Below are 15,067 nucleotides of genomic sequence, written 5' to 3' on the forward strand. Positions count from 1 at the left end.
GTCCATTTCCTATGTTGTGCAGAATGGACCTCCTGATAAGATGGTATCTGCAAGAGGCCCTCACCTGCAGAGCGCAATGATTGACTGGGTATATAAGGGATATTTCAGGTATCCTGGTCCCAAGCTGTATAGGACTTTGTACGCCAAGACTAGAACCTTAACCTTGGCCTGGTAGCAAATGGGCAGCCAGTGCAACTCTTTCAGCAGCGGGGTGACATGTTGATGATACTCTGCCCCAGTGAACAGTCTCGCCACGCATTTTGCACCAGCTGCAGCTTCTGGACAAACCTCAAGGGCAGCCCAACCTAGAGCCATTACAGTAATCGAGCCTAGAGGTTAACAGTGCATGGACAACAGTGATCAGGCCATCCCAGTCCAGAAATGGCCACAGCTGTCTTACCAGCCAAAGCTCGTAAAAGGCATTCCTAGCTACTGAGGTCACCTGGGCCTCTAGCGACAAAGATGGATCCAGGAGCACCCCCAGACTATGAACCTGCTCTTTCAGAGAGAGTATGACCCCACAGCACCTTCATCTTGCTAGGATTCAGACACAGTTTATTGGCCCTCATCCAGCCTGCAACTGAGCCCAGGCAGCTGTCCAGAGCTTGCACAGCCTCTCCCAATTCACATGTTACAGAGAAATAGTGCTGTGTATTATCAGGGTACTGCTAACACCTCACCCCAAATCTCTTGATGACCACTCCCAAGGGCTTCATATAGATGTTAAACAGCATGGGGGACAAGATAGTACCTTGTGGCACCCCACACAACTGGCAGGGGGCCGAAAGACAATCACCCAATGCTATTCTCTGAAAATGACCTTGGAGATAGGATCAGAATCACTGTAAAACAGTACCTCCAATACCCATCTCACCAAGTCGACCCAGAAGGATACCATGGTCAATGGTATCAAGAGCTGCTGAGAGATCAAGAGTAACAGGGTTACACTCCCCCTGTCCTTCTCCCAATAAAGGTCATCCATCAGGGCGACCAAGGCCGATTTAGTCCCATAACCAGGCCTGAACCTAGACTGGGATGGGTCAAGATTATCTGTTTCATCCAAGAGTACTTGCAATTGCTGCGCCACAACCTTCTCAATAATCTTGTGACGGGTCGGTAGTTGTCACAAACCAATGGGTCCAAGGTGGGCTTTTTTAGGAGTGGTCGGATCACTGCCTCTTTCAAGGCGCCTGGAACCACTCCCTCCCACAATGATGCGTTGACCACACCCTGGATCCACTTGGTCAAACCCCCTCAGCAAGCTTTTATAAGCTAAGAAGGGCAAGGGTTGACAGGACACGTTGCTGGCCACACCATCGCAAACACCTTGTCTATGTCATCAAGCTGCATAAACTGAAACCGTTCCCAAGAAGTTGCAGTAGACGTTGCACTGGACACCTCATTGGGGACTACAGTAGATGTGGATGGGGCATCAAGACTGCTACAGAGGCAAGCAAAGTTCCTTGCAAACAAGACACTCAAAGTGCCTTGCAAACAATTCACAGTGGGCCTCTGAAGGGTCTAAAACTGCATTTCCTTGAGTTGATGTCAACAGACCCCTGACAATATGGAAAAGCTCCACTGGATGGCTACTTGAGGATGTGATGGAGGCAGAGAAATGGGCCTTCTTCGCTGCCCCCACTGCCACACAGTAGGCACAGTTATGATGTTTTACTCATGCCCGATCAGCCTCACAACACGACTTTCGCCACTTGCGCTCTAGCCGTCATCCAGCCTGTTTCATTGCCCTTAACTCACTGGTGTACCAAGGTGCAAAGCGGGCTCCCCAATGCCAGAGACGGCTCTCGGGGGCAACCGTGTGAAGAGCCCAACGTGCCTTGGTGTTCCACAGCATGACAAGGGCTTCAACAGGGTCACCTGCTATATCTCCTGGGAACTCCCTCAGGGCATTCAGGAATCCAGTGGATTCCATTAGTCTTCGAGGGCGGACCATCTTAATCTGTCCACCACCCCTGCAGGGAAGGATCAGAGCCATAAGTCTAAACTTCATTAATTGCATTTAAAAAGATGTAAAATAGGAGAAATTTGCACAAACCTACTGACCAATTTTCATGATCACTTTTTTTTTAATACTAAACTGATGTGGAAGTATGAAGAACTGGTAGGAAAGAATGAAAAATGGAGAGAAACTGAAATTGAAATTTTTGCCCATCCCTCCTTGCCAGTAGTATAATGACTTTTACAGTGTAACGTTGGCACTCATGCAACATCATCTGCTCCCTAACATTGACAGGAAAACAGCAATGATGATGTTTCAGTTCATGGAAGACATTCTTGCAGGGAGGTTTTTTTGCTCCCACATTATACTGCTCAAATATGTATGTAGTCTAGATAGATGCAGAATAGAACTGGTGCCAAATTGAGAGGAGCAGTTTATGAACACGTTGACCCCCTTTGAACTCTGTGCTCAGGAAGAGAGATGTTCAAAGGCATAATGGACACTTACTGTAAATGTCTGTTACAGTTGAATGTCACCCTCTCCCTCTAAATGTTCAGACTCTTTTCTCATGAGATGCTTGCAGTACACTTTGTCATTCTCACCATCTTGATTCTATCTGCAGTTCAGCGTTCTGCCATCACCACAAGTGAATGTTCCACTTGGGGTAACTTCCACTTTCAGACATTTGACGGTGCAAAATTTGACTTTCCTGGAAATTGCCATTATGTTTTTGCCTCACACTGCAAAGACAATTACCAGGACTTCAATATCCAAATAATGAGGAGCATCAAGAAGAAGACTGCCATCTATTTCACTGCCACTATAGATGGAGTGCTTCTGGAGGTCAAAGAATCAGGCATCACAGTAGATGGGAAGAAGTGAGTTGGCTCATCATCTGTTTATAATATTCTGTTTTCTTATGAACACTCCTGCATCCTAGGAACAGTCTTTCTAGAGTCTGAAATCAGGTAGCCAGTGCTGAGAAATTTCATACAGCAATGGATGAGGGTGATTTCCTACACTCAGGGCCAGCATCAGGAGATAACAGCCTTGGGCAGCTGCCAGAGGCATGCCAGAGATATGTGGATGCTGATGCTGTTTTCCCCTGGTTGCCTTGACTAGCAATGGAAAGACACCAGTATAATTGCCAATAATATCCAGGTCATTGTGGGAAATTACAATGGTGGTCACCTGGTGCTCATCAGCAGAGCACTATTTCCACAATTGCTGCTGTCCTGTTTCTTCACTGGTAAGCCTGACTACCTCCTTCCCCTCAGTTCAGCAGAAATAAAGTGGAATAGGAGGTAGGGTTGCCAGGTTCCTGGCCTGAGACTGATCCTGTATCTTTAGGAGAAGAAAAAGTCAGCCAAGTGCAGGTGTTCTTGCAATGCTGTAATGGGAAAACCACAAGGTGAAATTCTCCCTCGCCCTGCACAACTTTTAAAGATACAGAAGACCTCTTGGTTGCCAGGCCCAGCCTCTAAGATGTCTTCTATATCTTTAAAAGTTGCTCAGGGGGAAGGGAGAATTCCACCTTGTGGTTTTTCTCATTACACTGTTGCAAGAACACCTGCACTTGGCTGACTTTCTCTTCTCCTAAAGATACAGGATCAGTCTCAGGCCAGGAATCTGGCAACCCTAATAGGAGGGGATGTCTCTTACATAGGAGAGGCCACCAGCATGGGAGACAGCAGAGAGCCCCATGCCAAGAACCTCCTCAAACCTAGAGCTAGCTCTTCTCAGTGCTATGGAAAAGACTAGACATATCCCAGTGAAAGGCAGGATCAATCCCCACTGAATACACTAGACACAGGATTGTTGCATAGACACTACTGTAATATTGGCCCCATCTTCAGCTGTTTCTATTCTTGCTCTTATAATGGAAGGTATGCTCTTGGGGGGAGGTCAGTTATTCAGTAATAAATGGCTTCACTGACAGCATTCTGCTTCAGGTAAAATGGGCAAAAATGGTATCAGGGAAGGAGTCCCTAGGGATAACTTTTCTTTATTACTAGTAAGATTAAAAATACGTACTGGGTGAAATCTTATTCAGCTATTGATTTATTCAAAATTACAGATCAAGCACAGTATATAGTGCTATGTACCAAATTTAAACATGCCTCATTAAGCAGTTGTATCCATTTTTATGAATATGTGTTCAATGAAAAAAGCTAGACTAGTCACATAAATTAACAGAATTAATGAGATTTGTAGGCAGAAAAAAAAATCTCTCATCTCATCACATGGGTTTTCTTTTTCCTGGAATGAAGAGGAGCCCTCCATTCTGTGTGCTAGAGAGAATTTTAATAGCTGTGACTTTTTCCAACTCAACACCTGGAAGAGGGGACCTTCCTGACAGGCATTTTTCTGCTTTGTAGCTATTATAAATGCAGGAACTCACCTCCCCACCTCCATCCCTATGAAATGTTGTTCAGACTACTTGCCCGATATGGCAGTCTCTTTTAAAGGCCTGAAAAGCATTTCCTCAAATGAAGACACATTAAATAAATGGTAATTTGTGAAATGTTCACACTAAGACTGATTGTAGTAATTACCAACAAATGCATCCAATCAAAATGATACAGCAAGCAGCGGAAACGATGTCTAGTGAATTTTCCAAAGCAGCTAAAACCACATCCATGACCAGTCTGGCTCTGCATAAATCAGACATTTGAGTATGCTTCACTGATTATCCAAATTTAAATTGATAATTTTCCAGATTTTTACCCCAAAGTGCGTTAATCTTTGTACAAAGAACCTTGGAGTTTTGCTCCTGAGTGCATCAAATAGTTTGTTATCCCAATAAGTGGTCCTTTGTTTGTTTGTCACTTGAAGTTCATCCATAATGAGTCACAGAATTTCATGTTTAGTTTCTTAAGGAAGTAATTGAATCTTTACCTGTAAGAATCAAAAGCACAAAGCACAGAAGTTAAGAGCAGGGCTGTATAAGAGGTAACATAATAGCTTTAGATTAGTCTTGATTTTGCCTTTTGTTTTTAGGGTCTTAAAATGTCATTATCACTTTGCATTTAGTTTCCCATTGTTCTCTAGGAGCATAACTGCAGCCCTTCTTAAATTTACTTTCTCATATTCAAATAGTGGTTGCTAACTCTACAGTGACTCCTATTGATCAGTGCAATGACTGTGGTCACAGCAGCTGGGCATAGCACAGGGAGATGCTATCACTCACTGGCAGTTATCCCATTTCCTTAAAAAAAAAAGGCATTGGTGGAAAGTGGTGCCTGTCTGCCCCAGGACTTGGGAAGTTCATGTTTAAAAGGGACTAGTTCACCCTGTCCCAAAATGAATTATTTCCACTCAAATTTCAGTTCAGTTCAGTCCACGTTCATCCAAATGAACCTTCCTCAGCAGTCATTTAATCCAACAGTGAGGGGAGTTGGATATGGTGGTCCCGACTCAGCCAGGGATCACCCAGAGAAGCCCAGCCCAGCAGAAGGGAAGATGACAGAAACCAGCTTAAAGCCTGAAAAAAGGGAGTTCTGGGAGTGTGTCGGAAGTGCGGCTGAGGGGGAGGGGCTTAGGTCACATCCAACTTGAGTTCAGAGCACTCTTGCAGGTTCCAATCCAGGCAAAAGTTACACTGGGAAAAAGGTCTGTCTAAGAAAATAATTGTAATTGAAATCAATAGAGTGTGTTTAGTCCCCAGTAGGCCTTTACTTTCCAGTCCCTGTGAGCAGCTTCCAGCTGAGCCAGTGTTCAGCTGGTCCGGAGGCTCCTGAATGGCAATTGGATGCCATGGACCTTCCCTCCTCTTGCACCGGCTCCCCTTCTGCCAGCTTCCCTTGAGTTAGATTGCTCTGCAAGTATTCTCAGCAACAGCAGCAGCTCTGTATCTGTCTAACAAGCCTTACAACATTGCCTCCATGTTTTGTTTTCTTTCTTTAGATGCTCAATTGACTTACTTTTTTTAAAATGACAGCTAAGAGTCTGTGCCCCCTGTTTTGGGGGGGGAGAGAAGGAAATGAACATAAACATGAACTAGAAATTGTTCAAAGGTCTACCCGAAACTGAGCTCAATTCATCTTTAATACACTTAGCAATTATGGGAACTACTTCTAGGTGTAGTTCAGAGGTTTTTGAACTTGGTTCAACCAAACTAGTTCATTCCAAGCATTGGTCTGTCCACCTGAGGAGAAGTGAAATTTGTCATTGAGTGGACAGGGCAGTAAGAAAGAAAGCGAAGAGACCCCAGTCTAGTCCAGGGTGCAAAAGTTACCTTTCTCATGAAAGTTGTCAGCACTATGGGGTCATGTGGGACAGTCACTCTCTCCTTCAGGTGGGCAACCTCAGTATCAAGTCCCATGGGTCAGCCTTTCACCTTCACATGTGCAGCATCAACATGAGATCTCAATGGCCAGTTTCTCTCATTCTGGCAGAGAGCATCATCATGAGGTCACAATGGCTGGTCTCTTTCCTGCAGGCAGACAGCATCAGTGTGAGATCACAGTGACCAGGCAGGAAGCTTCATATGAGGTCCCAATGGCCAGTTTCTCTTATTCTGGCAGACAGCATCAGTGTGGCACACATGGGGGCATATTGGTCTGATGCATATTGGCATATGGGGACCTATTGGCCAGCCTCTTATCAAAGCAGACAGTGGCAACAGCATGTGAGTGCAATATTGTAGGTTCTCTCTCCACATACTTACACACACACACACATGCTGAGACTGGCCAAAACAGATGTGTGTGGGCACAGCCTCTTATTGAGATGGGCAGTGGCTTTAATGTGGATGCAATGGCTAGGCTACTTGTGTCTCACTAAAAGGCTTTAGCATATGGGCAAAGCAGCAGCAGACAAGGAAAGGAGAAGATCTGGTAGGCAGTTATTATAGGACTTTAACACACAGTGAGAACCCCAGGGTAGCTTGCTATAAAAAAAAAGGTAAGGGCAACAATAAAATATTTTGGGCACTTTGAGAACTTTTTCTCTCTGGCTTATTCTTTCAGTGCCAGTTAGCCAGCATGGATGTCAATTGTCACAATTTTTGCTTGCTCTCACCACCCATCCCTCCCTTCTCCCTCTTCTCTGCCTTAAATGCCTACAGAGTTTGCATCCCAGCCTCATGGCAGGGAGAGGAAATGCAATACTAAAATGGAAATTAAATTTGTTCATTTTCTTTCTGTTTAGTTAATGCCATGAAAATAATGAAATCAACTATTTCAGGATATTTGTTATATTAACTAAAACTAAATACATCCTATTTAACAGCTTATAGTGGTTTCTGATTTTTCATCTTAACTGTTCTTCAGATAAGAATTCTGTGAAGATGGAAGGCTTGCATACTGTTTTACAAGCAGAAGCTGGACCCATAAAATATACTGTTCGACCTTGTGTTAAGGAAATATTCAAAAATTTCCCTAAAGTGACCAATAAATGGGGGAAAATGGACAATGAATATTATCTTTCATGTATCAAAATAGAATTATGCCTTTATTAAAAGGTAAAGGTGTCCCCGCACTTATAACGCGAGTCGTTTCCGACTCTTAGGGTGACGTCTTGCGATGTTTACTAGGCAGACCATATATATGGGGTGGGATTGCCAGTTCCTTCCCCGGCCTTTCTTTACCCCCCAGCATATGCCGGGTACTCATTTTACTCACCACGGATGGATGGAAGGCTGAGTGGACCTCGACCCCTTTTACTGGAGATTCGACTTCCTCCTTCCATTGGAATCGAACTCCGGACATGAGCAGAGCTTCGGCTGTGTTACCGCTGCTTACCACTCTGCGCCACGGAGGATATCTCCAAATAATGAGCAAGCTTTTGAGTTTTACAGACCCCTTCTTTAGATTGGATTTTAGGCAAAACGGGAGGACAGAAAAAATCTGGGCATGATATATGGAGGTCCAAGTCGGCAGACTGTCAGACTTGAGATGGAATGCAGGAGTCTAAGGCAGACTTAATTGGTTTAGTCTATGTTAGATGCAAAAATATTTCAGGAGCAGAGGCTGCAGGAACAAAAATGCAACAGAAGTTGCTCCCTCATATTTCGAAAAGATAAAATCTAGCAGTTACTGGGATCTGTCTCCAAAATAATAAATAATAAAGAGCAAGTGGGGCTTGTGGCAGGCTTCTTCCCTTCCTCTCCTCTTTCTCATGACTCTTTATGGCACCTGATGGATGCACTCTATTTCTGGGCGCATACAGCAACCCAGACTGCATACAGAACAATGTGGTCTTCTCTGGATGTGCCCCTAGGAAACAACTACAAGGTTCTGGAGCGGGTGGTTGCCGGTCAGCTCCGGGTGCTCTTGGATGAGACCGATTATCTGGATCCGTTTCAATCCGGTTTTAGGCCTGGTTTTGGCACTGAAACACCCTTGGTCGCCCTGTATGATGACCTTTGTCGGGAGAGGGACAGAGGGAGTGTGACTCTGTTGATTCTCCTTGATCTCTCAGCAGCGTTTGATACCATCGACCATGGTATCCTTCTGGGGAGACTTGCGGAGTTGGGAGTTGGAGGCACTGCTTGGCAGTGGTTACGCTCCTACTTGGCGGATCGTCACCAGAAGGTAGTACTTGGGGAACATTGCTCGACTCCTTGGACTCTCCATTGTGGAGTCCCTCAGGGGTCGGTTTTGTCCCCCATGCTTTTTAACATCTACATGCAGCCTCTGGGTGCCATCATCAGGAGTTTTGGAGTGCGTTGCCACCAGTACTCTGATGACACGCAGCTCTATTTCTCCTTTTCATCTTCTACAGGTGAGTCTGTGGATGTGCTGAATCACTGCCTGACCGCGATAATGGACTGGATGAGAGCTAATAAACTGAGACTCAATCCAGACAAGACTGAGACACTGTTGGTGAATGCCTTCCCTGCCCAGATGGTGGATGCTTACCCTGTTCTAGATGGGGTTACACTCCCCTTGAAGGAACAGGTTCGTAGTCTTGGGGTTCTTTTCGATCCTTCCTTGTCTCTGGAGGAGCAAGTGGCCACGGTGGCAAGGAATGCATTCTACCACCTTCGGTTGGTAGCCCAGCTACGCCCCTATCTGGACAGGGATGACCTCGCCTCAGTTGTTCATGCTCTGGTAACTTCTAGGTTGGATTACTGTAATGCGCTCTACGTAGGGCTGCCCTTGAAGACAGTTCGGAAACTTCAGCTAGTGCAAAACGCAGCAGCCAGACTGCTGACGAGGACCAGCCGGTCAGCGCATATAACACCTGTTCTGGCCCGTTTGCACTGGCTACCTATTTGCTTCCGAGCCAGATTCAAGGTGCTGGTTTTGACCTATAAAGCCTTACACGGAGTGGGACCGTAGTATCTTGTGGAACGCGTATCCCGCTATGAACCAACCCGGTCACTTCGCTCAGCGTCTAAGGGCCTCCTCCGGGTACCAACCCATCGGGAAGCCCGGAGGACAGTTACTCGATCTAGGGCCTTTTCTGTAGTGGCCCCCGAATTGTGGAATAGCCTCCCCGAAGAAATACGCCTGGCACTGACGCTTATATCTTTTCAGCGCCAGGTTAAGACCTGGCTATGCTCCCAGGCATTTTAAAACGTTTAATGTTACAATTTTAAATCTCTTTGTTTCAGTTTATTTATTGTGATATTTTGTATTTCTGTACTTTTAATCTTTTGTACACCGCCCAGAGAGCTATTCACTATGGGCGGTTTAAAAATGAAATAAAATAAATAAATAAAATAAATAAACTCGTCTGTCAGGTAGCAGTGGATGAGAGGGAGAAGGGGATAAGTCAGGCCAGCTGATCCCCTTCCTCCACATCTCTCCCTCTTGGTTTGTGTCTTTGTCTGAAGGATTCCTGGTCTCAGTGTCTAGAGAAGGGAGAGGATCAAATCCATTAATCTTAATCAAGAGGCCAGTTTGAGGGTTTCTTTTATCATGACACCATTAGACTGCTTGGTTTATTATTTATTTATTTATTATTTTTTATTTATTTAATTGCACTTTTAAACCGCCCTATAGCAACAAGCTCTCAGGGCGGTGTACAACAAGATAAAACCACATTTAAAATACGAACAAGTGTGGATTACACAATACAATTATAAAACATATTTAAGAACAAAATTAAAATAAAAGTAAAATAAAAATTATTTTTCTCTCCTTTCTTTTAGGACTCCTCTGCCCTTCAGCTTGAAGAGTGTTCTAATAGAAGACATTTATCCTTACTTCCTAATAACCTCCAAACTAGGCCTGACTCTCAAGTGGAATTGGGGTGACACTCTCCTAGTATGAAGCTCCAGTTAGTTGGACTTGTCTTAGTGAATATTAGTACTGGTAATATGTGATGGGGAGGCAATTGTCATGCACTGTACTTTTCTAGCAATACTATGAACAAATAGGGGATACATAGAAATAAAACTAATTTCTCTACACAAATCATCCTCTTGTGACCCATGGATTTATGTTTGAAGTGATATAATAGCACAACTGTCAGACCTTGTTGTTGAGACTTTCAGAAAGACGACAGAGTTTTACTTGTAATAACTACTCAGTATTTCCCACTACTGGAATAGGCATCCACACCACCAAACACCAGCCTGTGTGCTTAAAACTCAATGGATCAATAGTGGTCTCAATTTGCTGCAGACATCTCTTCCTTTAGAAATATACATTGTTTAAATAATAAATGAGAGAAGTGTTTAATTCCATATTTGGAAAGAGAATTAAAGGGAGAAAATCACTTCTGTGTGGTGGTACCATTCTAGACAATTATGATCCATTTCCACACATCAGAGTAGGGATAGCCCAGGGCTCACCAACCTTTTTGCACCAGAAGGCACACTTCAGGTTTTTAGAGTGCTGGGAGCAGCAATCACAAAATGGCTACCATGGGATGTGGCATAACACAAAATGGCTGCCACATGGGGATAGCATATCACAGAAGTAGTCATAGTGAAGTTTTTTTCCCATAATTGTATTTCCTTCCTAAAAAAAGTCTTGCTATGAAATAATTTCTGTCTGCCATACAGCTGTTAAAGGCACAAGAACCCTATTTTCTCCCAATGCCAACCATAAACCAAAGCCTAGCTTGCCATCCTGTACCCACTTACCTGGAAGTAAGCCCTATTAAACACAAAGAGACTTCCTTCTAAGTAGACATGCATACCTTTTTATTGTAAGTTAACTGTACAGTGAATTCTTAATAGCCAATATGGTGCCCTCCAGATGTTGTGGACTACAACTCCCATTACCCCTTGCCATTGACCATGCTGGCTAGGGCTGATAGGAGATGTAGTCTTACCTGGAGAGCACCATGTGGGCTACCCCTGCACCAAAGGGTATATCAGCCCATGTTTAGATCTCATGATAACATTATGTATTATAGTTCTGATAGTGTCTAGGCATGTGTGTTTAAAATGTTTGTCTTCTTCCCTATATCTTCTTAGTTGGATTTAGAAGATACTTACAAGGGAAAAACCTGTGGTTTGTGTGGGAACTATGATGGCAACAACAAAAATGATTTGCTCCTGCATGGTAGGATGCTGATTTTTTATATAACTGACTATATCATCATCACTATTAATAATAACAGCAAGCACATGTATATCCTGACCATTTTCAAAAGAGTTCAGGTCAACAGAAATAGTGGTGGGCATGAAGAGAATATTGTTTTCCCATTTTATCTTCACAACAACAGAGACAGTGATTGGCCCAAGCAGTGAGGTTTATGGGTGAGTGGAGATTTGAGCCCAAGGCTCACAAGTTCCAGCCCAGCACATGGTCCTTTCACCCTCCTGCACATACATTTAGGGTAAAATCTGATCGTTCTGTTTGGTAAGGAGGCCTAGGGTGAAATACTGAGTGAATCTGATCTGATCTGATACTAGAATGTTCCACAAAGGAGAATGTGAATTTGCCACTCAGAACTCTTATTTGACATGTAATAAGATATGCCTCTTGATATTCTAAATATTATCTCCTTTTTGCACAGGCTTATTGGACTGCTTATTAGAATATAGACACCTGCTTCTTTATTTGCAGTTGAGGGGCGAAATAAAACACAGAGACATCAGCTTGGGTTGAACAAGGGCCACTTTATTAAATTACAGTAAACAAAACCCAATTTAAAGTGACCTACAGAAGGAAACCTAGGTGCGGAAACTATCTATAAGCAAGTATCTTGCCATACAGCTCTCGGGCGACCAGCCCCTACTGGGGCAAGGGCAAGCCCATGTGCTTACCCCTTACCCCGGCCACACCTTGTAGGTGAGTAGGGGGGCCTTCCCACATCATCCCCACCTGGGGCCGGATAACCCTTGGGTAGATGAGATAAGTTGGCCCCAGAGGCAGCCCATATCCTGCCCTCGAGCCGGAAAAGCCCTGACAGACAGGCCGAAGGTAGGAGGGGCGGCTGGGCTTAAATTTATATTTTATTTATTTTATTTGTTTCATTTTTAAACCGCCCATAGCGAATAGCTCTCTGGGCGGTGTACAAAAGGATTAAAATACAAAATATCATAATAAAAACAGCCGAACAATAATAAACACAAACAGAAACCACAGAAATATAAAAGTAAACACATTAAAATGCCTGGGAGCATAGCCAGGTCTTAACCTGGTGCCGAAAAGATAGCAGCGTAGGCGCCAGGCGTATTTCTTCGGGGAGGCTATTCCACAATTCAGGGGCCACTACAGAAAAGGCCCTAGATTGTGTAACTGTCCTCCGGGCTTCCTGATGTGTTGGTACCCGGAGGAGGGCCTTAGCTGCTGAGCGAAGTGACCGGGTAGGTTCATAGTGGGAGAGGCGTTCCACAAGATATTGCGGTCCCACGCCGTGTAAGGCTTTATAGGTCATGACCAGCACCTTGAATCTGGCTCAGAAACAGATAGGTAGCCAGTGCAAATGGGCCAGAACAGGTGTTATATGTGCTGACCGGCTGGTCCTTGTCAGCAGTCTGGCTGCTGCATTTTGCACTAGCTGAAGTTTCCGAACTGTCTTCAGGGGCAGCCCTACGTAGAGCGCATTACAGTAATCCAACCTAGAAGTTACCAGAGCATGAACAATAGACCCATAAGCTCCGCTCCTCCATGCTGCACATCACACGTGCGTAATAGTTGCGACGCATGATATTGCCCCATTGAAAGATGGGGGCAGCAGCTTCACCCCCATCCGCAACTATGCCTCGCTCGTCAGCTGCGGGGCAAGTGAGGCGTCATTTCTCTTTGCACAGAGCAATTGTGCATACTGAGAATCCAAATGCTAATATCTGTTTGTTTCTTCATTTGTAAAATAATATAAATGATAATGAGACAAACTGTGTCCTTGAAATTATGAAGGTGTGGATAGATGATTGCCAGGTTCAAACCTAAGAGTAAGGCTGCATTGACCCTGCATAGTAAATTCCCAAAATGGTGGCATTTTACAGGTTATCCACTCTTCCCATGGCAGTTTGGAAACCTTCAGAAAGTAGAAGATCCAACAGAGAAGTGTCCTGATGTACTTGGAGACAGCAGACAGCACAAAGACAACTCTCATCAGAAAGATAAATGCAAAAATAGATACGTAAGTTGCACTGCAAAAGGATATGCCTTTCTTTCATTTAGTCACTCTAGATGCAGGAGCTCTGCACTGCAAATTCATCCCTCTTTAATTTAGTGGAGGCAATTGCTCCACATACGTATAAGGGCATGTACATGGAGCTTCCCATTCTGTCGAAGAGATGACAGTATTCTCAGTAGCAGCTGCACAGAACTTTATCAGGGAGCCAGAACCTCACATGTTAAGTATTAGAGGAACCCCACAAAAGTTCACTGAAGTTATGTTACTGAGGTTGTACATGTAAGATCTCAAATCTCTCTCTTGTAGAAATCTACATGCAAGAAAGTCCTGTCCAGCTTTGGGAAGTGTAACAAGGTGGTTGCCACTGATGATTATCTAGACATTTGTATTGAAGATATGTGTGGCTGTTCTGAGAAATCTCATTCTGTTCTGGTCGCAAGCTGTGTGTGCAGCACTCTCAGCCAGTACTCCCGGGACTGTGTCCTCAAGGATGGAGACCCAGGAAAATGGCGATCCAAGGAACTCTGTTGTAAGTAAATGATTTCATTTTATGTAACATTATTTATATATCACTTGATCATCTGTCACTTCTAGGTGGTTCTCATAGAATATACAATGTTCTTTAACATATATTGATAAAATAGAATCATAAAAGCAAGCTTAAAATGTATTAAAATGCCAGCAAAACAACAGTTTTATATATTTCCGGAGAATAGGTGTGGCCACACTGAAGGACTGATTCCTTGCAACTATAGAATGAGCATTATAAGGCACTTGTAAAAGTGCCAGTTTTACAGATCGTGGTAGTCCAATGGGCGTAGATGATGTAAGGCAGTCTTTCAAGTAGACTGTTCCCAAGCTGTTAAAGGCTTTAATATATATTAATTGTAAGATCTTTGAATCTGACGGTTTTATTTATTTTATTTATTTATTTACTGCATTTGTATACCACCCCATAGCCAAAGTGCTCTGGGCGGTTTACAGCAATTCCAAACTCTGTGAGCTTTACAACAAATATGCTGTCAACAGAAGATCATAGTGGCCAATCTTCTTCAAGCATATAATATCAGTATGAGGTCACAAAGGTGAGTCTTTCTTCATGAGGCAACATTAGCATGAGGTCACAATGACCTACCTCTTGTGAGATCATGAACACTAAAGTGCAGCACAAGCATAACCAGGGCTGGTGCCCCACATTCCATGTGCAGAAGCAGACTGGACTGGCAGCTGAATCCTACTTCTGAAAGTGGCTGTGAGAGAGCATCCTCTACTGCACCTGAGGGCAGCATACTTGTTTATTGGGGGTGTGACACCTGTGGCACACACAGCTCAGCTTTCCAACAGGGGAGAATGGTGAGAGGGCTCGGGGAGAATTAAAAAATGGCAGACTAGAGCAAACCTATGCATATTTACTCAGAAGTAAGTCCTACTTTATTCAGTGAAGCTTATACTCAGGGAAGTGGGCACTGGATAGAATTTTAGCCTTATCTAGCAGTCCTTTTAATACAATGTTAACCCTACCCCAACTGAAATGGCCACCCTGTGGTTCTCTTTGCCAAAAGAGTGACTAATTTAGCAACCCTCATGCTGCTCATGTCCACCTGAAGGAGAATGTAA

The 15,067-nt window shown here is 44.0% G+C and overlaps 1 protein-coding gene across 1 annotated transcript in view; it reads left to right on the forward strand.

The window, feature by feature from the left end:
- Positions 1-2,533: 2,533 nt before the first annotated feature.
- LOC133377977 (mucin-5B-like) overlaps positions 2,534-15,067 on the forward strand; it is an 85,522-nt gene continuing 72,988 nt past the window's right edge. Inside the window, 5 exon segments of the mRNA XM_061612765.1 lie at positions 2,534-2,838; positions 10,062-10,176; positions 11,337-11,424; positions 13,317-13,453; positions 13,757-13,979. Coding sequence (XP_061468749.1) covers positions 2,534-2,838; positions 10,062-10,176; positions 11,337-11,424; positions 13,317-13,453; positions 13,757-13,979 — 868 coding nt within the window.

The sequence above is a fragment of the Rhineura floridana genome, chromosome 2, assembly GCF_030035675.1.
Source record: "Rhineura floridana isolate rRhiFlo1 chromosome 2, rRhiFlo1.hap2, whole genome shotgun sequence".
Lineage (NCBI taxonomy): Eukaryota > Metazoa > Chordata > Lepidosauria > Squamata > Rhineuridae > Rhineura > Rhineura floridana.